The sequence below is a fragment of the Thamnophis elegans genome, chromosome 7 (assembly GCF_009769535.1).
Source record: "Thamnophis elegans isolate rThaEle1 chromosome 7, rThaEle1.pri, whole genome shotgun sequence".
NCBI lineage: Eukaryota > Metazoa > Chordata > Lepidosauria > Squamata > Colubridae > Thamnophis > Thamnophis elegans.
In genome coordinates, this window is record NC_045547.1 from 26,222,422 (window position 1) to 26,246,551 (window position 24,130).

Sequence of the window (24,130 nt, forward strand, 5' to 3'; positions counted from 1 at the left end):
ATATAATTAGGAGAAATGACACGATATCTAGAAGTTTGGTGATTAATGTATAGATACAGGCCTTGAATAAAATATTCAATTAGAATTGTGTCTTCAATTTTCAGGACATTGAAACGTTCTTAAATTCCATGTAAATTAAAAATTTACACAGGAAGGTTTTAGTGATCATTGCTATATTTCTGACATAGAAACACTGGCACTAATTTGTACAAATTTCTCAATTTGTTTAAAATATATAGAGAAAGAAAGAGTGTTCAATTTGGATGAGTGGAACAAGCAATTGCACATGATCTCAAATATGCTAAGGCCATCTATAAAAAAAGTGGGCAAGATAAGGATATAAAAGAACAGTGCCAGTACAAAATTGAATTTGATTAGTTAAATTAATGGAATAAAAAATTAAATTAAAAAAATTAAATTAAATTAAATTAAATAATTAAATTAAATTAAATTAAATTAAATTAAATTAAATTAAATTAAATTAAATTAAATTAAATTAAATTAAATTAAATTAAATTAAATTAAATTAAATTAAATTAAATTAAATTAAATTAAATTAAATTAAATTAAATTAAATTAAATTAAATTAAATTATTAAATTAAATTAATTACAGGTTGGCTCTGTATATATGGCCCAGCATAAAACTGAATAATACAAGTAAAAGTAATAAAATAGCAATCGCATTTAGACTTATATACTGTTTCGCAGTGCTTTATAATCCTCTGTAAACGGTTTACAGAATCAGCATATTTTCCCCAACAATCTGGCTCCTAATTTTACCAAAAGATGGAAGGCTAAATCAACCTCGAGCCGGTCAGGATTGAACTGCCAAACTGCTGGCAATTGGCAGTCAGCAGAATTAACCTGCAATACTGCATTCTAACCACTGCACCACTACTCAGGTTTTGAACCCAAGGAACTTTCAGAGCCTCTGAAAGTCTTGTTCCTCAATGGCCCTTATATATGACATACAACCTATGGTCACAGGGTTGACACTTATGTGCTTTGCAATTGGCTTGCAACAAGCAGAGTCAACAGAGAAGGCAGAAGTAAAATCATAAATCTTGGACATTTGATGTTTTGCTTAACAACCACAGTGATTTGTTTAACAACCAAAGGGGTAGAGTGAGGTTGTCAGTACAACTTGGTCAGGTGATGTTCAACTCAGTGATTGTGGTGCTTAGACTCTCTTGAATGATTTAGAGAGACCCATCAAAACAGAGTGAAGAGCAGGAGGAATAAATACAGATATATGTGTCCTAATCCTACCTCTTAAAAAAAAACCACTCTTCACACAAACAAAGACCCTTTCTGTGCAAATATAAATTATTTTTTTAATGAGAGTGGCTATAATAGTAGAATATTGAAAGTGTGATTAAGTTGTACTTTCTCCATCTTCTTGTACTCCTGTGAATTAGGGAAACATCTGCCTGGGCCTCTTCTGCATATTTTCTGTCCTTGTGGATTTACAATATGTTTTACCCTTTGTTGCTTTAGTAACAGAGCTTGCATATCTTCCTCAAGGTCATCTTCCTCTCTCTCCATAGACTTTAGGCAATGCCACTCTACAAATTTTATATTTTTACTTTAGCTACTATCCTTTCTTTGACAAGGTATTTGAACGCTATGTTTCCAATAAAATGAATTTGTGCAGAAATAATTTAACTATTTAGTATTTTCTATAGTTTTTAAACTATTATGATGATAGTTCTTTAGTTGGTTTCATTAGTAAAAAAAAAAAGGAACTTAAGATAGGGTGGTGATGATAGCAGTTTAGACTTTCCCAGAATTGAAAAAAGAACATCAAAACAGAGTTTTCCAAAGAAGCAGAACAAAACAAACATCTTAAACTATATTTTTGTCTTAATTCCCAGCTATACATTATTCCCTTTCAGGATAGACAATGTTATTAAAGATGCGGAAAGGGATTTTCTAGGCTTGATGAAATGAGACATTTTGTGCTGAGATGGATTAAACAGCTGAGAAATTGTTTTGTTTGGGGAAGTAAAACAGTTGTATTATTTACTGAAATCTTCATTAGGGGTAAAGATAAAGAATTTGATTTAAGTTTTTTAAAAAATATTTTGCACTAAACATTGGCTTTCAAATTCCTTTGTTTACATATATACCAAAATAACTCCCTTTTTATTTCATGTGAGGATATTTAAAAATATCACCTACCACCCAGGGTTTGCTGCAGAAATTGTAGATAGAGAAAAGGGAATTGACACTATGGACCCCACCATATTGCAGGCCAATGATAAGGCTGCGAAAGTCTTCTCCTAAGGCCATGCTGTAAGCATGCTGACGGATGAGAACAAAATCAGGCTTGAAAGATCTAGGAGAAAAAAAACACACCAAATAATACGTTTACGGTAATAATCCAATTCCAATCTGTTTTTTTCCCCTGATTCTTCCTCTTCTTAAACTAGGTGACAATTTCTCAAATTTCAAACTAAGTACTCATTACAGCATTAATTTATATTAAAGCATCATCTAAACTTTCATTGCCTACAGCAACAGGTTTTAAAACTTTGAATACATTTCTTATATATAATCCACTAGCACTCATGCCAAACTAAAATGTTCTGTGATAAGATCTAAATATATTATTTCAGTATTAAAAAGTCAACCAGAAGTTGTTCTCTAAGAATTTTGGATAGACTCCATAAGATTTTTTCCAATAGTCTATACAGATGAAAAAAGACAGTTTCTGAATCTTTGGGGTAAAAATTATCATATAAATAATATTATATGCTCAGGAGCAAAAAAAGAGAATTGACTTTTGAGTCTATCACCTTTATATCCAAGTAGGTGAGACATCTCTAGAAGGGTCTTCAACTGATTTTTCTCATTTTTTAATTTCCTTTCCTTGAAAATGTATACATTTTAAATATATTTTTTTTCTGAATGCTTCTACAATTTCAGCTATTCCTTATTCAGAGATTACTTTCAACAAGGCGGAGATAGCATTTAATTTGGTTGGGTTTATATTAAATGGCTTTTAATTTAAATTTTAGGCACATTTTTTTCATGGTAAGAAACCTATGGAATCATAGAGAGTGGTGTTGTCATCTTATTAATCAACTTTATGTTACAGAGAAAAATGTAATTGTAGTCTATTTTAACCCTGTACTCCATGAACGTATCTAAAATTAGTGCCATTTTATATGCCACTTTGATATTCTAAAGGAAAGGAAGCAGTTAACTTAATAGGTAACTAACAAGCCATTATAACCTTGGTAATTTTATAAAAGCAAGACTTGCCACATATCCTATCTGGCCTATGAGGTGTTTTTATAAGTCTGGTTCATCTCCCCTGTCTAGACAGAGCACAGAAATAACATACAGGAATTTCATTTGGCTTATTGCTCATTGGAAATTGGCCCAAATTTGCCAAATTCTCCATAATAAGGGAAGTAAAATGAGAATAAAATAAATAAAGGAGGAAGACCATTTTACACAATCAAAACAGATTTCTGCTCTCAAGGAATCCACATTTGTCTATTATAGTTAAAGACTGGTTTGTCTTAGCTGAGATTTTTGAGTGACAAGAAGTGCTGTATTTGAATTAGATTATTTTCTTAAATAGTGATTATTGGATTATTCTCCAACAAGAATAAACAATTAGGTGCAAAATTGCGACAATGTATAAATTGCTGTGGCATTCTTGGCCTTCTCAAACAAAGTTGAGCGTGGGGAAACGGTGACCGCAGCTACCTGAGGAGATCATACAGCTTTTCTGTTTTTCCTCACAACATGATATTCATAATGATATCTGAGAAAAGGCTTAAAATGTATGTGAAGAAACGAAAACACAGAAAAAACTTTTTAAGCAAAATATTTCTTAAGGTAAAGCAACAGACCAGTTTCAAAAGATGGCGTTTATTTAGAATTAAGAATCCTTTCCCCTGACTGGACTCCCTAAATGTATAAAGGACAGCTCCCAAATATCCCGAAGTCTTCTACCCTTGTCTTAGCCAATATACTTTTTAATTTATTTCCAGGGTCAATTCAAGAAATTGTTTGTTGTCTTTAGATTTACAACATTTAGGATAGGAAAAATAAAATAATATCCCTTCCTTATGTCCTTACTAATATAAACAACCTTCTAAAGTGTACCACACTAGGACTTGAAGGCAAGTATTTTAAGTAGCAGAATAACAGAGTTGGAAGGGACCTTGGAGGTCTTCTAGTCCAACCCCCTGCTATACCATTTCAGACAAATGGTTGTTCAATTTCTTCTTTAAAACCTCCAGTGTTGGAGTATCCACAAGTTCTGTAGGCAAGTCATTCCACTGGTTAATTGTTCTCACTGTCAGGAAATTTCTCCGTAGTTCTAGGTAGCTTTTCTCCTTATTAGTTTCCACCCATTGGAAACTTGTCGTGCAGTGCTCAAATTATGAAGTACTACCAAGCAGTTTAGCCCATTCTCTATCTTAAGGCAATTAACAAATACTTTGCTGCTAGTGCTTTACTTATGTATTTTTTATTGGAATTATGTCATTGCTTTCTATTTTAATCCCTTCCCACCTTAGATTTGATGAACATAATAATGCCAAATGGAATGATAACAAAAATGAAGCATAAAATACTTCTATAATTAAGAAATTATAATTAAACTAGTATGATGGTAGGGAGAAAATGTACAAGTTTCAGACTTGTACATTCTGGGATTGTGTGGGGTGTGGGAAAATAACAAAATATGCATCAAAATGCAAAATCTCTCCTTTATATATTTTTGAAAGATATTGTGATGCAAGAACTTTGAACCTTGCTCTGTTATGTAATTTTAGTCATTTTAGTGTCAGGGTGGTTAGGAACGGATGACTATATAGTACAGGTCCTGTATGAAAATATATTATGTTCATTTCATGAAAGAATAAATAGCAAGTGAATGAAAAAAGAGAAGATATAAAAGTTACTTGAAGAGTAAAAAAAGGAATGTGTAGAATTAAGACATAGAATAAATAAGTAAAAATGGTGGTGTAAAAGGAAAACATATGAGGAAAGGATATTGTATAATGTGTACACAGAGAGTAAAACATAATTGAAAGAATATAATCAAAAATAGCAAGGAACATAAATGTAATCCTGCAAAGACTAAAAGAGGCATCCAAATGCAGTATGATTTTGACGATGGAAATTAAAAACTGAAAGTAGTTGAAAAGAACTAAAAAAAGATCTTCCACTGAATGAAGAAAACTAAAAATAAAAGTGATGACATGATTCTGAAAGAAACTAAAGTGAGGGAATACTGGAATGGGAATTTCAGAGAGTTGTATTTAAATAATGATATGTTGATAAGTAGAATTCAAATAAATGTTACAGTTAACATCCAAGAAAAATAGATGTGAGTATTTTGAAAAAATGGCAGGGCAACACATATGGCTGAAGGAATCTTAAAATATAAAGTGATTGTGAAACTTGTTTGACAAGACTGGGAAGATTGTATCTGCCCCTAACATCTGGAAAAATGCTATTTTTTTCTTATACAAATGGCAAATTGGCAAAAGCAAATATAAAACTACCATGGAATTAGTTTATTAAGCATGTTTGATAGAGTTCTGATTAATAGGATATAAAAACAAGAAGAAACCAATAAAACAAGAACAAGAAGGTGATGCGGAAATCTTTGCAGTAAATAGCACAAAAATGCCGTAGTTACAGCTAATCTGGAATTCTAGTGCAACAGGTCACAACCCTGGCAAGATCCCCAATTAGGCTGACAACAAGAATCAATGGGGACAAGTCAGTTTTAATTAAAGAATGAATATGATTATATCAAGGAAACAGAACAACCTCTGCCCCCTCCATTGTACTGACAGACAAGTGATTGATACTCAATAACTAGGATAAAGAATAAATGTTGTTAGGCAAAAGGGTTGAAATTCAGACATGTAGCATCAAACTATTCTATCCTGCTACTAGCATTCTCATAACTGTAATTTGCTCCTTACTAGCTGGCTTTACTTTATCAGTCTGACTCAGTTCTCCCATTTAAGCAGCCATACCTTCAGAATAATAATTACTCTTATATTTAATCTATTTTCTCTTGAAGATCCACAGAATCCTCAAAGGTTTTTTCAGATTAATTATCATCCCAAGTAATTGATTCTTCTGAATACATTATAATAAATGTATTCATAATTTATTTTATCACAATTTAGCTAACATGATCTGGAAACCTTTCAAACCAACACATAAAGAAAGTCAGTCTGTGACTAAATAGAATTCTTTGACCAAAATGTCACCTTCAAAACTCTTTTATGCCTCAGGTTTATTAAACCTGTGGCCTGATTTTAAAACACTAATTAAATTTCAATTTGCACATCTGACTTATGTTTAGTCCAGTATTTCAAATATTTGGTATAGATACATTTTATAGGAAGGCTGTAAAAGTTTTCTGGCATTCATACAGGTCACCTCTAGACCATCATAGGTACTTTTTTAGTTTATTCTCCTTTGGGCTCCGTTTTTTTTTCTTGCAATGAGTGTCATCTGAAGAAATGTCTTTTAAGCTGTCACTTGAAATAGAATGCTGTCACCAAGGAGATTCACCTGAAAGCAACACGAATCTCTTTCCAGTGACAGTTCAAGGCTACTGACCAGGAGTGAAATGCTAACTGTTCGCACTGGTTCACACAAACTGGTAGGGATAATTGTTGTTGGTTCTGCGAACTGGTAGTAAAAAAAAAAGCTTCTGAGGATCGCGTGGCTTAGCTATGCTCTGTGTGATTGTCATAAGCTTTTTTCCCACTTTTTAAAGCATTTCTCCCTGCTTTTTAAAGCATTTTTTCCCTGCCTATTTGCCCGAATGGGCAGGAAAAAAATGCTTTAAAAAGCAGAAAAAAAGCTTCCGATGATCATGCGGCTTACAGCTGAGCCATGAAATCCTTGGAAGCTCCCCCCCCCGCTGCTTTTTAAAGCATTTTTTCCTGCCGGTTCTGGCTAATAGATAGTAAAAATGCTTGAAAAATTAAAAAAAGTTGGCCACACCCAGCCAATCACATGACACCCCCCACCAAGCCACGCCAACCAAGCCATGCCCAGAGAACCAGTGGCAAAACCTTTTACATTTCACCATTGATACTGACCTTTTACCATGGTTACCCACTTGTTTTGTTTTAAATCTTATGTTTTATTGCTCCTTATTGGATGGATTTTATTGCCCCTCTATGCTGTATAGCTGATTTTCTTTCTAGGTAAAGGCGTGTCTCTGTATGTTTATTCTTACAAAACGAAACACGATACAGGACAATACTTTAAGAAGCAGAACCTTGGACTGGTCAACTTGATTGTATTTATGACATCTATTTATTACCACTATCTGTTCAGATTTAGAAACCCTTATACTGATGGTTCTGTACTTTCTACTGATTTGGGGCAAATTTTCATTTGGTTGGAATTGTGGATTGGAGGATATTTGTATGTGCAGCAAGAGGTCAGGGATAAAGCACTGGATAATCCATGGAGAATAATGTGAATAGTATGACAAAGGCATGAGAAATTAGAGAACGGAGAAGGAGAAATAAGTAGTCTTTCTAAAGGGTTCGTTAGAAATATGCTTTCATACTAACTCTGCCAAATATCTCCCCTATCTACCTTCACCCATGTCTAAAGTCTACCATGTACTTCAAGACAGAAGTGTTGAATGTCCCAGGGGCTAAATCATCACTGTTTAGACCAAATGCTGAATGCAGTTATCTGCCAAATCAAACTTCTTTCATGGAGACAAAGGAAAGGAAGGAACTGATTACAGAGTTTCAAGGTCAGGTCCCTGAACCCCAAAATTGGAACCTGTGTCCTGGAAGTTACAACCAAAAGAAGGATTTTAAAAAAAAATGAGCAGTAGGGAGAAATACAGACAGATACTTTGGATTACGTCTGGAGCACTATGAATAAAAGTGTTAGTGCTTCAAATTGGGCTTTGGCTTATAAGATATTAACAGGAACAGAAGAAAAGGCGATAAAAAATTGTACAGTTACTTACTGCGGATTAAATTAGAAGAACAACAAGAAAAAGAAACAATGATAGCATAGGCAAAGAACTTTGGGCATATGATAGAGTTAGATAAGTGGCAGCAATTGTGGGAAAGAAATTATAAACTAACAATGTCAACTGCATATAAGGAGAATTTCTATAAAATGTCTTATAGAGGGCATATGTCACCTGAAAGATTGGCAAAAATGTTTAAAGACAAATCAACTAAATGTTGGAAATGTCACCAGACACTGGGGTGGTATTATCATATGAGGTGGACATGTGCGGAAGCAAAAAAATATTGGGCAAAAATCCGAATGTGGTTGGAAGAGATGATGCAGCAACATATTGATTTAAAACCTGAATTGTTCTTGTTGGGTATCTTATCAGAAAAAGATAGTAAAGAAAATGTGTATTTGATTATTCATGTAATAACTGCAGCTAGAATTGTATTTGCACAAAATTGGAAAGGTGAAGAGAACCCCACAGATGAAAACACGATTAAAAAAATATTAGAATGTGCAGAAATGAATAGATTAACACTTGCAATTAAAGGAAAGAAAGAACTTATTATAATCTATGGGAGCTCTTTTATCAATGGTTAGAGAATAAATATGAAAATAATATATAAAGTTAAATAAATTAAGAAGAGAAATATTATAATAATAGATATGTGAAGTTTTAAGTACTGGTATTAAAATAAATATATATATATTCATATATTAAAGCATATATATATATGCTTTAACTATTACGACACAAAAATGTACCCAGATGACACACTGTTTAATGAATGATGAAATGTTTGTATTAAAAGAAAAAAGAAAAAAAGGCTTTGGCTTGAATAGGGAATCTATGAAGAGTGTTGGAGTGTAATGAGATGTGAGAGAACAGGAAGGTTCAGACAATCTGTAAGACTGGATTAACTTCAGAGATTATAAAAAGATATTGGGAAGACACAACTAAAGCATTCATTGAAACAGCCATGGTATTCTCCCTGAGAAAATTCTGTATCTTGAAAATATTTGTCAAATTGAAATTAGCAATCTCACTTAAAATAAATACAAGGGTCTTAACACAACCAATCATTAAGATTATGAGGCAGTGAGAGAGGAAATTGTGGAAAACAGGAAGCCCTAGAAACAAATGGGGAAGACACAATAGAGAATGGAAGATGATCAGACTGAAACATTACACTGCACTTCTTATTCATAATTTAAACTGGAACAGTGGGAAAACATGCAAGAGGAAACTCCAATAAATCATTTTGTTATGATGACCATGTGCCATCATTGGCATAATATTAATACTGAAAATCTAAGTTCAGGATTTCCTCTAAATTCTAGGATGGGAGGAATGTATGGCAATAACTAGCTACGTGGGTGAGCTCTTTGTCTATTTCTTTAATCTGCATATATTTCTCTCATTGTGGTTTCTTAGTACTATCTATGTTTTGCAATATACTGTACTATATGATTATCTAATTGGCTAGGGTGACTGATCAGAATTTATTAATAACCATTTGTAAGATCTTGAAGTAAAATCCATAGTATAACAGCATTTATATCACCAAAGTCAGCAGGATTAGATGGCACAAAGGTGCACAAATCTAGAGACTATGAGGACACAAAAAGAAAGAAAATATGACTAAGAAGAAGAATACCCAAACAATTGGAAATCATAGGTGGAAAGTGCCATTTATTTATTTATTTATTCATCAAATGTATATGCTGCCCATCTAGCACTACAAAGTGATGTTAGGAGGCTTTTAGCACACATGAAAATCAACACATGGACATAAATATTGTTTTCAGCTTAGTTGTAATGATGACAGACATAAATGTACAAAACAATTGTTTCATACTCAAGGAGTAAGGAAAATGTGAGGATATCCTCAAATTTAGCTTGACTCTTGGGAATTACATAGACACTACCATGTTGGTTTCTTGGAAACACTAGCGGGTTGCTACTCCAGGATGGTTTTTTAAAAGCTCCTGCTGTATCTACATCTCTCGTGTTTCTTGGTAATTTTCTATCTAAGCAGTAACTAAATCCAACTCTGTTTAGCTTCCAAATCAGGTAATGTAAGCATAATAGTACTTAGCTTTCAAAGAAAGCTGCTTCACTGCTAAGGGATTAGACTTGAGCAGATCAACCGAGAATGCAAAATTAACATCAACAACCAAGGCCTAGACATTGGTCAGTGTGGGAAAAAAAAGGCTTGCTTTAATTCTCTCTTCCCTCAACCTCCTTTTGTTTGATTAAATACCATCAGGTCAGAATCCACTCTTAGCTACTACATAGACAGATTTTCTCCAAGATGATATGTCCTGACATTTTAGTTATATTAGTTACAAATGAAATAAATATGTGACATAATTATATTTCAACAATATTTTCTGGCTTATAACAGCAAGTCGCCAGCCTACTTTTCGAATACAAAATACATTTCTTTATATTTTTTTAATTCAAGGATATACACATGTGCTAATCAGCCTTTGGGATTATATGTTGATATGGGATTTCCTACCAGCATAGTTGTGTACTCATTTCTCAAGATCTCAACAAATAAAAGTTTCTGGAAAAAAAAACACCTCTTTTAAAAATCAACAAATCACAAAAATATTTTTTCTACTGCTAAGGTCACAAGTTGTTTGCAATTATCTATTCCTTATTGACAGAACTTGAGAAGCACACATTTTTTAAAAAAAAAAACCAAGGACAAAGAAGTTAATTGGAAGGAAACAAAAACTCTATTTGTCACCTGACCACTTTTGTGCCGTTCCTGATGACCTGCATGTCTACCATACAGCCAGCAGTAGAATAGGCAGCCAAGTTGAGTTCTGAAAACTCTGCCTGAAGTGGAAGAATAAAAGAACACAGGGTTACTTGATAACAAAACACACAGAATAGAGTGACCTATTTGCAAAATTCTCTTTCAAATGGAATGTTTGCCTCAAGATTTCCACAGCAGCGGCATGTCTAATTAGTGCTGTTCAGCACTGGAAACACTCAAGAAGTGTTTATAGTCTAATAATAAGTGGATGCTGAATTAGGTTTACTGCAATCATCATCATCATCATCATCATCATCATCATCATCATCATCATCATCCCAGACCAAATCCAACAGGAAAATTCTTTAAATAGGACTTCTGTGCCTATTTCAAACATCACATCTAGGTTTATTTTTGAAATCTGGCTTCACTGACCAGCTATAAACTTAACAAAGTTTTGTGCTTGTGGTATTGGCCAAAATTTTCATTATATTTTGAGAGAATTCCATTTGAAAACATTGAACAAGTTCAGAGCGTAGTGAATCTGGGCAGCACGTTGTATTATATAATCATTCAAAAATAACCTTTTTTCATGCCTGACCATAAGAAACAACATTGCAAAATGACTGCAGGTTAGACTAATTCCAAATAGGTTCTTCCAATTCAGTTGCACTTCAAGAACCTTAATCCACATCCCACAAACCCACCGGATTAGGAAGGGTTGTTTTAGAAACAAATCTATAGTTTACTATATTAATAGTTCAGCAAATTCATTTGAACCTGTGGAATAGACAGGACAAAAGACAGGTTTTTCTCTCGCTAGGCTTGCAGAATGCATGATAATTACACATCATTTAATACATTTGTCTAGCCTGAAGTGTCTTTCAGAACAGTGAAGAAGGATCACCCAATCTGGACTACAAAAAAAGCACATGACACCAGTACCCGTGCTTCTTAACCATGTCAATTTAAAAATGTGTGGATTTAAACTCCCAGAATCCCTAAATCAGTTAACCTTAGGTTCTGTGTTATTGAGTGGAAAAAGATGGGAGCTTTAAAAAGACCCTTTTTTTCTTTCATAGCAAAAAAGTCAGAAATAAAGCCTGACCTGTTTTATGTCAACAATGTGAGGTCTGGCACATCAGAGACAAAGTAAAACAAAAACAAATTGCAAGCTAGCTATTCTGGGAAGATAGAATTTAGGTAGTGGTGACAGTACAGGGAAGAACCTTGCAAATTTCTCCCAGAATATTTTGAAGCAATATTAAATTATTTTCCCACCAGGTTTAATTGTTTGGAGATTTCCCTTATAAAACATTTTTCTTTTTTCATCCAAAACAGAGTAGTTTTTCTAATACGAATAACAACTTGTTTTTTCTGAGAAAGATAGCATTTCCATTCAGCAGCAAACAAAAGTATAACATTCTCCAGCATGGGTAGGTAGATGGATGACAGTACACTCTGTACTCTGCCATAACAGAAAAGGCAATTAAATCTGAGGTAATCAAGCTCCAAAGTGTTCCTTTAGATAAATATCTCTTCTTAACTGACACTTGCAAAGCCAGGAGTGAACTAAATGCCTGTGATGCTTTCCCCCCCCCCCTCACTGACCTGTTCCACTTGGATCTCATATTCCCCATTCACCTTCTTTCCTTGAAAATACTTAGGCCTATAGAAAAAAAAAGAGGGGTGGGGGAGAGGGAGAACATGTGTTAAATAAGTTTATCTTGTCCTCATTCATCTGATTGTATATATATATATATATATATATATGTGTGTGTGTGTGTGTGTGTGTGTATGTATGTATGTATGTATGTATGTATGTATGTATGTATGTATGTATGTATATGTATTAATTGTCACAACCCCTGGTATGCCCAAACATGGGAGGAGGTATACTGCTTCCTTTCTCTGTCTATCGGCTCATCACAAGAGACCATCCATCCATTTTTACTGTTGCCTTTGTTACATTTGTGTTGTATTTGTGATGATTTGTGTAGTCTCCCTTTATTTATTTATCAGCATATATATATATATATATATATATATATATATATATATATATATATATATATATATATATATATATATATATATATATACTTAAAGTCACAACCCCTGGTATGCCCAAGTATGGGAGGAAGGTCACACTTCCACTCTCTGTCATTAGGCTCGTCACAAGAGTCCATCCAGACAGAAACCCAATATTTTTTACTGTTGCCTTTTTTGTTACATTTGTTATATTTATGCTGATATATTTATGCTGATAAATAAATAAATTATTTATTTATCAGCATAAATATAACAAATGTAACAAAAAAGGCAACAGTAAAAAATATTGGGTTTCTGTCTGGATGGTCTCTTGTGACGAGCCTAATGACAGAGAGTGGAAGTGTGACCTTCCTCCCATACTTGGGCATACCAGGGGTTGTGACTTTAAGTATATACCTCCCACCCTGGCTGGCTGATAAGGAGTCTTCTCTGTAGCTCAAATGGTTAACTCCCTGCCTGGGAGGCAATAGAGCACAGGTTCGATTCCCAAAAAACTTGGGTATGGCTAGCTGATGAGAGCTAAATAGCTTGAAATAGATCTATACTAGTCTCCCTTTATTTATTTATCAGCATAAATATAACATATATATATTTGTTTATATAATATATATATAAAATTCACAAGATTGTTCAGTATTGTTTCCCTGCTTAGGATGATTCAGGCAAGACATATTAAAAAAAACAAAGTCTCTGAAACGTTGATTTAACTGCCTGGTTTAACTTTCTAAAATGGAGGGAAAAGGTTTACCGTATGTTATTATTGCAAGACTGATGTTTATAGTAACCTTATAGTGTGTGTGTGTATATATTTATATACTATAGCATACCATATAGCATAGTAACCATGGGTTCTTTTAGCATCTTAAATAGTATAATTTTACTTGATACATGACCATGGCTAAAGTATAAGGAGACGGGGATCAATGAACTCTATCCTTATGACTCCTTATCTGTAGTGCAAACATGTTGCAGCCAGATTTTTTTTTCTGCTGTTTCCTCATAATGTTGTATTTGTCTTATCTTTAACTGTTGCTTTCCAAGGACTCCATCAGGAAAGATGAGTCTAGCTGAATCCAGAATTTCCAAGGTAAGAAATAAATATTTTTGTCTGGTTCACAGAAAGAGATTATCTCGAGTTTCGTTGTGGTGGAGCAAAATAGCAGAAAGCCACTTGAGAGAATAGAAGAAGAATCTATTATATTGCTTTATACATATATCTAGAACAATAACAGATTGCCCTCACTTTCCTTCTCATCATGAATAGACAAGAATTAGCAACTAACTCTTAGTCCCAGTTCAGTATTGATCTGTCTGCTTTTGCCACTCCAACATCCTTTCTCAATGGTATGTGGACTCATTATCCAAGGTTCATTCCTCTCAAAGCTTGCATGTTGATCTGTGGTTAAGGCTTTATCAGTAAGCCTTTATGTTTTCTGTTGGAGCTCATTTGGATCTTTGTCTAGGAGCTTCCTTAGTAGAGGCTGTTTCATATCAATATTTTGATACTGGAGTCCTAAAAACTCTCTGTTCAGTTCCTTCACAAGCAGATTCTTTCCATCTTGTACTAAGCTTTATTTTTACATATTCTGCTCTCTTCCCTTTACAAGCTGTACCTTTCATTACCTCTTTCTTTGCAGGAGTTCTCCTCTTGTGATCCTCAATCTACCAGAATAAGCAGTCTTTCTCTAGCTGCCTGCTTTGTTGCTGTGAAAATAGTACAGGGCCTCTTTCAATCTGTTTCTCCCTGGGGGTTGAGAGCTATCTCATTTTGACTCCTTGCCTGCATTCTCCCTGCTGTGGTGATGATATTCATCAATCAGCTTGACTGACACATACTCCAGCATGAACTTGCATTCTAGCAGCAACATGGTTGCTCTACTGTAATTTCCTCTTCCATGTTCTTGAGTTACTATATAGATTTTAGCATTAAATTCACATACTTTTGCAATTTTGTTCCATGTAAACTCCTTAGTCATACATTAAGCATTTAAATTAGCCCTCTCAAGCAATTTCTATAGGGAATTCCACATTCCTTCAACTATATTTTTTCTTGTTATATTAATTGGATGCATATTTTCCATAGAGAAATTGAATATAGCTCTTGGTTTGCTATCTCCTCTGCTCTAGCTCTTTCTGTGGTAATAATTTCCACAGACCATCCTCAGAGTGAGACATTTCCATTTTAGAATCCCATTGCTGATAACTTTTACTGGTTAGCTTTATTATATTTGAATGGTAACTTTTGCCAGCTAGTCTATTTCTAAATCAATTTTTATTGTTCCAGCCCTGTAGAATAGCTTCTGTTCTGTTCCATAAGTTTAACAGCAGCTTAAGCTGCAATCCGAACAACAAAAACCAATATTTCATCTATTTTTATTTTATTCAAAAAGTTAAAATAGAAAACATCATTTTTTAAAGATAAAAAGAAAACAAACAAGACATTAAAAAGAAAAAGTGCATTAAAAAACTACTACACATAAACATATTACCTCCCCAATTGAATGCTGATTAATACTGTATGTTACAACAATATTAGTTTTCCATCTCTTGCAAAATAGGCCAAAGAATTTTAAAATACTAAACTACTAATTCCATTTGCAAATGTTTAACCTATCATCTATATAATATTTTAATAACAAAATAATTAACATAAAGAACAACAACAATAATAATAAAAGATAAGATTAAAATTTAAAAAACCTCTGTTAACAAACTATTATTGTAATCAATTTATAGAAAATTTACCACCTTCTTAATTATCCAAAATCATCCCAAGGATTAGCACTGATTATATTTGGTCCTGGATCAAATATCCATGTTTGTTTCTTAATAGCACCTCTTATCAATTGTTGTCTGATTAAATACAAAAAATGCAATCGTCAAAGCCAGTCTATCTTTCCAAAATAATTCAAATGAAGTTGTTCCCCAGTTAAATGTGGCAAAACTAATCTTCAATCTCCTTTAAGGATAAATCCTTAAAAGAACCCAATTTATCATTTGTCAACTGAGACAGTTTTCTGCTGTTGTATAAGAGTGCAGGCTTGAACTTCAGGGAGGCCTATGGCATTGACTCTGTTATTTCTAAGCCCATATTTCTTCTCAGAGAAGCTACTGCTTTGAAATCACATTCCTTTTGTGGGTTTAATACAGTGGTGGGTTCCGGATCCCATTGCAACTAGTACAGTGCAACAGGACTGGGCATCCACCACATCAACGAATACAGCCCCTGTGCACTGCCCGCGACGTTCCAGCTGCGTGACGGAGCTTCGCGCAGGCACTGTAAGGAGCGCGTCTGGGCCTTCCGGAGCACCATACTGGAACAGTACCTGGTGCTCCCGGCAGGCACCGGTACGCCCATACTGGGGCATACCAGTCGTAACCCACCACTGGTTTAATATATTTACAGTCACTTACCTCTGCATTCAGCAGCCATCTTGGGAATGAACCAAAAAAATCCCCCCCTAGATTACTTGTTATTTGTACCCCATTACTTATTGGCAGAGATATTGTCAATTGCAGGATGCTTATTGGTAAGAGATAGTTGCATAAAATGTAATTTAGCATAATTTTATAGGTTACATCATTACAAATTAGAACATTTAAGTTCTTGATTGTACAGGACAGCAGAGAGCTCTTCGTGAGAACTGAGAGAGAAAAGATTATATTATATTGCTGACTTTGTTTCCTGTTCTTCATGAAAGTACATGGTGTAGAATTAACTCTTTTTGGTCCCAGTGCAGTCTTCATCTGATTGCTGTTCTTCCAACACTCTTTTATAAGCACAAATCTAGGATTCTCTTGATGAAGTGCTAGTCTTGCATTTAAGAGTCAGGGCTAGTATTCTCTAGGAAGGATACTAATCCCGTGTTGCACAAAAAGTTAAACTGGGAAGAAGACCCAGGCTCTTGTGTGCTGCTCTTTCTGTGACCACTATGTGTATATTGCAGATTTTCTGCTGTTTCATGTAATAGAGGATTTTCATGGTCATCCCTTTTAGTTTTCCGGCTCCATGGCAGCCCCAGTTCCTCCTAAATGCTGGCAACTATGAGGAAGCATTACTGTCTTCTTGTAACACAATTTAAGAAAAGAGTTTGCTCAAAACAAACACTTATTTGTTCTTTCAGCTTCATCTCACGCCATTCCTTTGTGTCTGCAACAAGTTAACCTGACCATTTTAAAGTATGGGTTTAGCACTCATTTAGGACAGGACTAGGTTTATGTTTAGAAATAACCTGGAGCATCTCCAACCTGTGATTTGTTAGTTGAGTTTCCTGATAAACAGATAAACATATTATTCCAAACATTTGCCTATATTTACTCAACCCACTTTACCCCAAGAGATTCGGTTATTTCTCACTCACCAGTCTCCATACTAAAGCGGATTGGGATACAAATGTTATGCTGGCATTTTTTTTTCTTTTTCTTTTTTGCAGATTCAGGGACTGGTACAGAGTACTTCAACGTTGCCATGTGGTTTCATTTATTGTCTTACTGCTTGGAATTGATTGCCTGCAGGAAATGTTTAGCATCTTAAGGAACTTAAGAAGAGTGATCCGGCTGATTATAAACTTGTAAGCAAATCTACATATCCTTCCATTGACAAAGAAGGACAACTGGATTGTTCAATTTGTTTGTTTAAACTTCCTGAATTGAATTGAATTTAAATTAATTTAATTTCCTGAATTGTTTACATATTAAAGAACATTTTGCAATTTAAATCTTTTGTTCTAGTCTAAAATAACCTCATAGGAGCCATCTAGGCAGCATGTAGGAAGCATTTATTTTTCTTCTCCCCAGCATTTTTGTTAGGTGAAAAGAAAAGACAGAAAGTTCATTCTCACACACTAGAATCTTGTATTAACTTTTGCCATTTGCCCTCATTAAGTTTTATTAAAATGCTAGATTTACAATTATTTGATAGTTCTTACTCATTCATCTTAATAACAGGCCTCTGTTATTTGTAATCTAACCACAATTTTCTTTCAGTATGTTCCTGAGGCTGTAGATAAAATTCTTCAGAACTAATTCTCTTTATTCTTACTCATAATTCATACATTCAGAGTTCAACAAAGACCAGGAATGATAATTTGAATCTTTACATAAGAATGTGAATAGAATGGCATAGTAGCTAGAGGCATACCAGTTATAAAATACTTCCTGTGGAGAATGGAAATTCTTATTCCTCGATTAGCTGCAGACAGTTATAGTGTTCAGCCTTCTGCCCTATAGGGTAATGCTGTTTTTTAATTTAAAAATCAATAGGGCTAATATTTTCCTCCCTTTCAAACTTCAAATAGAATAGCTGAGAGGACTATTTATATGTAACAAAATGTATTCTTTGTTTGGTGCTCATAATTTATCAATAATCATCTTGTTCATGTCTGATAGTCCATACCACTTTGTTCTTGGCGTACTGCTTTGTTTATTCTCTGCTTTATTTTCCCCCCTTCTGTTTGTTTCTTTATTTTAAATGAATGAAATGAATGTTGAAATAGCTGAAAAGGAATGCATGGATGGATGCATTGCTATACTCAAACTTCCTCAGAGAGTGTTACGCACATTTGCTTAGTATGTAACTGGAATTAGATATTTTTTTAATTTTTTTAATGGGTTTTACTGTTTTAAAATGTCAGCATATTGCCCCCAACAATCAGGGTCCTCAGTTTACTGACCTCGGTAGGATGGAAGACTGTGTCAACCTTGAGCTTGATGAGATTCGAACTGCCAAATTGCAGGCAGCTGCAGTCAACAGATAAATATTGAGTTCACCTACATAGCCTGCTTTGCAAAGCTTCCTTCCTTTCTATTGCTCAAAATCTTGATGGTCCTATAATACACTGTTATTATGCATCCAGAATTGAACCATGCTCTGTTACTGTGTGTACATCTCTAATGTGTGATGCGGTTAGGACAGTCTTGGTGGTTCCTTACTGTAATTCAGACATGGGCAATGTTAAGAAAAGTTGGTGAAGTTTGACCATAAGATAGCAATGAGAGTGTGATGATAAATTCTTAGCAAACAGTAAGCGGGACATCCTTATGCTGGGGCAGGGAAGCTTTGTGGATGATATCTAATAAAGAACCATCAATATTTTAAAAAAGCAGCAGAAAAGGAATGCAGAGTAAAAAGCAGTACAAAACCAATAAAAAATAGAATCCATATGACAAGCTACAATTGCTCAATAAATGCAGATGTTCTAAATTATAATGATCTTTAGTTAATCTGCCTATTCATTTTGGGGATCTAATTTCATTGTTTTAGAACTAAAAGCACTTCAAGAAACTGAAAGACGAAAAGATAAAGAGAGGTATAAGAATACTTATTTTCTTGGTTGGTTGGCAGGAAAATTAATGGTATTGTATGAGTTGAATTAAACAGCCTATTGGCTGGTAATACACTGTACTGTTTGTGGGAAAGGAACACTAATACATATTTCCTTTGATAATGGTGTCACCCATATCCTTTTGCATTTATATCTAGATTAAGTGAAAATGAAGCTATAGCACGACAGTATGACCAATTTATCATATTATTAAATGTTCATAGGTTGTAACAGTTGGGAAAGCCTCTATATCAGAAAGTGATGAACTAAATGGTTAATTGATAAGATAGTTCTTTCTTCTGCAGCAATAAAATGCTATTATTCTCTCTTGGCTGAGTGAATTCTTTGCATGAACAGAAAACCATGCTGAAACAACTTTATTTTATATAATATTCAAATTACTCTAGTATACTATTTGCTCATTCCCTATAAACAATACATCAGAAATAGTTATAACGCTATACAGCATGGAAGTGTTTGTTATACATTTGTTTTCAGTGGAAACAATCCAGCTGAAATTTGGAAACAAGGAAACTTGAAAACCCCATGAGGACAATAAACAGCTGAAGTTCACTCCTGGGGCTCAAGCCACATGTCCCATACAAACTACCTGCTTTATTATCATGGGTGACACGCCTGAACTGCTTTAGCAGGTGTTTCAACTTATAAATCCACTTCAGCTATAATCAGTGTATAAAATGATGTGTATGCTAACAGCCAAAGCAACTCATTTCCTGAAGCTATGCCATCTGCAACTGTAGACACTTCACTTAAGGAGCTCATTAAGCAGACATGAGCAGGCTAAGGAAACCACAGCCTGACAACCTCAGAGTGGATTAGCATTATCTACCTTTCCTAATGCCAAAGTCCATTTTTGCCTTCTCAGCCACCTCCTTTTCAATCATTAGTTTTATTGCTGAGAAAGAAAGAAGAAAGAAAGAAAGAAAGGAAGGAAGGAAGGAAGGAAGATAGGTACCATATTTTTCAGAGTTTAAGACGCACCAAGATTTTGAAGAGGTAAATTAATTAGTTTTTACACTCTGCAGGCCTCCCAAACCCTATGCACACCTCATTATTTGTGAAAAATGTGGCATGTAGAGAGTTTGAGAGGCCTGCAAAATGCTCCTGGGTGCTGGGGGGGGGGGGAATGAGCAAAAAAATGCCTTTTTTTTTGAGAAAATGGGCCCGTTTTTTGCCAAAAACAGGGAATGCATAGCCTTTAGGAGGCTTGTAGAATGCTCCTGCGGGATGGGGGGGGCAAAAACGAGAAAAAGCTGACCCATTTTTCGCTTGTTTTTGTTCTCCCTATCCCCCAGGAGCACTTTTCATGCCTCCCAAACCCTCTGCACATCCACTTTTGTGGGGTTTGGGGAGGGGTTTCGGGCTGTATTCAGTGTATAAGACACACTTAGATTTTTTCCCTCTTTTTTGGGGGGAAAATGTGTGTCGTATACTCTGAAAAAATATATATATATATATTAACTCCCTGCCTGGGAGGCAATAGAGCACAGGTTCGATTCCCAAAAACTTGGGTATGGCTAGCTGATGAGAGCTAAATAGCTTGAAATAGATCTATACTAGTCTCCCTTTATTTATTTATCAGCATAAATATAACAAATGTAACAAAAAAGGCAACAGTAAAAAATATTGGGTTTCTGTCTGGATGGTCTCTTGTGACGAGCCTAATGACAGAGAGTGGAAGTGTGACCTTCCTCCCATACTTGGGCATACCAGGGGTTGTGACTTTAAAGTATATACCTCCCACCCTGGCTGGCTGATAAAGGAGTCGTTCTCTGTAGCTCAAATGGTTAACTCCCTGCCTGGGAGGCAATAGAGCACAGGTTCGATTCCCAAAAACTTGGGTATGGCTAGCTGATGAGAGCTAAATAGCTTGAAATAGATCTATACTAGTCTCCCTTTATTTATTTATCAGCATAAATATAACATATATCTATCTATCTATCTATCTATCTATCTATCTATCTATCTATCTATCTATCTATCTATCTATCTATCTATCTATCTATCTATCTATCTATCTATCTATATGGCATATTAGTATATGGCAACCCAATCTCATCTCTGGCTCAATTCACTTTGAATTCCAGTCCCAGATGCCACTAGGCCTATTTTATGTCATTGTGTCTTTGAATTTCTCCCATAGCATAAGCCTAATTTTCCAGTTATGCCTATCTTTTCTATAGATTCTTTATATCACTGTCAGATATCTATACCATGATAGTTTATTTTTTAATAATTTGGCTGCATCTTTGACTTGCCTAACCATATTATTATCTTGGAAGGCTATTTATATGACCACACTAATCCACAGTCTTGGGGTGGGGAGGGGAGGGAAGAAAGTAGATAGCAAATGATGACATTTGCATCATAATGTTCTAATGCAAATGATGCCCCCCTTTTCAGGTTTGTTTTGTGCATATACCATTTCCCCCCAAATAAGTCCTACTTAAGAGCCTGCACAGAAGGCCACCCGCAGGCCACCTGCCCATTCCATCTGGTTGGTCTCAGTGCCGCGGCCACAAGGTGAGGCAGGGGGGATTACCTCAGGGACCTTGCAGCCAGGCCATCCATACCCCAAAATCTGCCTAGTGCTGGCAGCATTACCAACCACGTGCAGCAGCAATTCACGTGGCTGCTGGCCCACTTCTGCTTCCTTGTGGCTTCAATGGAGCAGCAGGCCAAACGATGTGTTGGTGCCGCAGCTGTGAGGAGGGTGAGGATAGCCTGGCTGTGGGGGTCCTAAGGCAAGCCAGTATGGGGTGCATGGAGCAGCTCTACGACCCCTGCCTCACGGTGGCAGCACTGGTGCTTCCTGCCCTGCTGCAAGCAAACAAAAGAAGTGGGCCTCCCCCGCTAGAAAAAAAATAAGATGCCCCTGGTTTTATTTTCGGGAAAACATGGGTACATGTTATTATTTAGTATCTTCACAGGTTGTTATGGATGCAACTGTACACTCACGCCGCTACTAAGGGCCACTGCTGTTCATATTATAATTTTATGTTAAATGTTTGTTTCTCTTTATATTAGAAACTTCCCAGAATTTTATATCAGATGGTGGCTCCATGTTTTAAATAAATAAATAAATTTAACAAATAAATTAAATGCATGTCACTAGTCTCCCCAAAATATGTCATATATTTTGTGTACCATTTTGGATTTTTCAGCAATAAACCGTATGCTATTCAGCAGAGAGGCTGGGATGAAGGCCTTTGACAACTATAAATTACGTTCCTCCACTTTTATGCTTAGTGCTACTGCATAGAACGGCCAATTCATTGATGAATAAAATGAAATGGTGTAACTTATTGCATATAGTAGCTCGTATCATGTGCCAAGACTTGGCACAGTCAGGCAGCAGCCTGGAGCTTCTGAATAAATTGCTTTGAGAGCCTAATTGGTCTGGCTGTTAGTATACCCTCCATGTAGAATAGCCAGGAGAAAAAGCAGATAACCGAGATTCGAGGAAGTCAGCTGCCTCACATTTTGAAGCAAACCATCTTGTTTCATGGCTCCTGGAAAATAGTTTCTCCAATCTTTCTTCTTTTTTGACTTTGCTTCTTTGCAGGGTTGATTTTAATTGCTGGATTTTATTTTCCAGAAATAAAAGTATTTCATTTTTCTTTTTTCTAATAACTTTGCAGAACTTATTCTCTTCCACACCTAGAAAAATGATCCTATGAATTTATCCACAGGGACTTCAGTCTGGTACAAAACTTCTGCGGCAGCCCTGCATATCTTCATTCCTATTCTATTGTTGTTTTCCCTAACAGAAACATTTCCCCAAAAATCTCAAATCACAAAAAAGAAAAACACTGTGGTTTTAAACATTTGAATCTCTGCATGCTTGGATAGAGAATGCTTTTCAATTGGCAGAAACTCCTACCAGAGCCTGCTTCTTAAGTTCATTGCTTTCCCATTCTTCTCAATCATCAAGTCTATTGAGTGCCATCACTCTTTTCTTTCCTTGTAATAAACAACATGGCAGTGCAAGATTCAGGAAGTAGGTGTCTGGCCAGAGGGGATTTTCTGTGTTCCCACATTAATGTACATTAGCTCAAGTGTTTCCATAATTGGTGTGGTGAATATAATCACTGATCCACTATAAGACATTCAATTATAATGTTCTGAGGCATCTTTGAAGAGTGATAACAGTGACCATGTGGAAGCATCTTGCAGATGCTTCCCCATCATCTTTCTTAAATATGTTTTATTTATTTAGCAGATTTATATAGCCATCCATCCCATAAATATGTGACTCTGGACAACATAAGGTAAAAGTAAAGGTTCCCCTTGCACATATGTGCTAGTTGTTCCCAACTCTAGGGAGCGGTGCTCATATCTGTTTCAAAGCCGAAGAGCCAGCGCTGTCCGAAGACGTCTCTGTGGTCATGTGACCGACATGACTAAATGCCGAAGGTGCACAGAACACTGTTACCTTCCCACCAAAGGTGGTGCCTATTTTTCTACTTGCATTTTTACATGCTTTTGAACTGCTAGGTTGGCAGAAGCTGGGACAAGTAACGGGAGCTCACTCCGTTATGCGGCGCTAGGGATTTGAACTGCCAATCTTTCTGATCGACAAGCTCAGCCTGGACAGCATACAAGGCAACAATTAAAAACTCTATGACAATTTAAAAATCAAAATAAGTACAGTTAAACTGATAAAACCCAAGAGTAGGGGAATAAACATCACTTAATCTTTTCCAGCTACTTTATTAAGAGTTTTTGAAAGTATGAAAGCGTTACATCATTTTGTAAACTTTAACTTGGCCCAGGGCTAAATGCTGTCTCAAAAGAGCTTCTAGGATCATGTTTGCCCTATGGCCAAAATGGGTTATTAACTTTATTACTGTGCAATATTAAACAAAAATATTGAGAAGATTATAATTTGTTATAATAATATATGAGTTGCTTTGTAATGCCAATATAAAATAGTTGTTCAAGAACTAAGACATTTGAAGTAACGTTTCAGA

General features: G+C 35.2%; 1 protein-coding gene across 1 annotated transcript in view; it reads right to left on the reverse strand.

Annotated features, from left to right (window-relative positions):
- The window catches only part of LOC116511109 (synapsin-3-like), a 187,344-nt gene that overhangs the window by 158,339 nt on the left and 4,875 nt on the right, over positions 1–24,130 (reverse strand). Inside the window, exons 2-4 of the mRNA XM_032220926.1 lie at positions 12,373–12,430; positions 10,750–10,841; positions 2,183–2,339 (exon numbers count right to left, since the gene is read on the reverse strand). Coding sequence (XP_032076817.1) covers positions 2,183–2,339; positions 10,750–10,841; positions 12,373–12,430 — 307 coding nt within the window. The remainder of the gene's footprint in view (positions 1–2,182; positions 2,340–10,749; positions 10,842–12,372; positions 12,431–24,130) is intronic.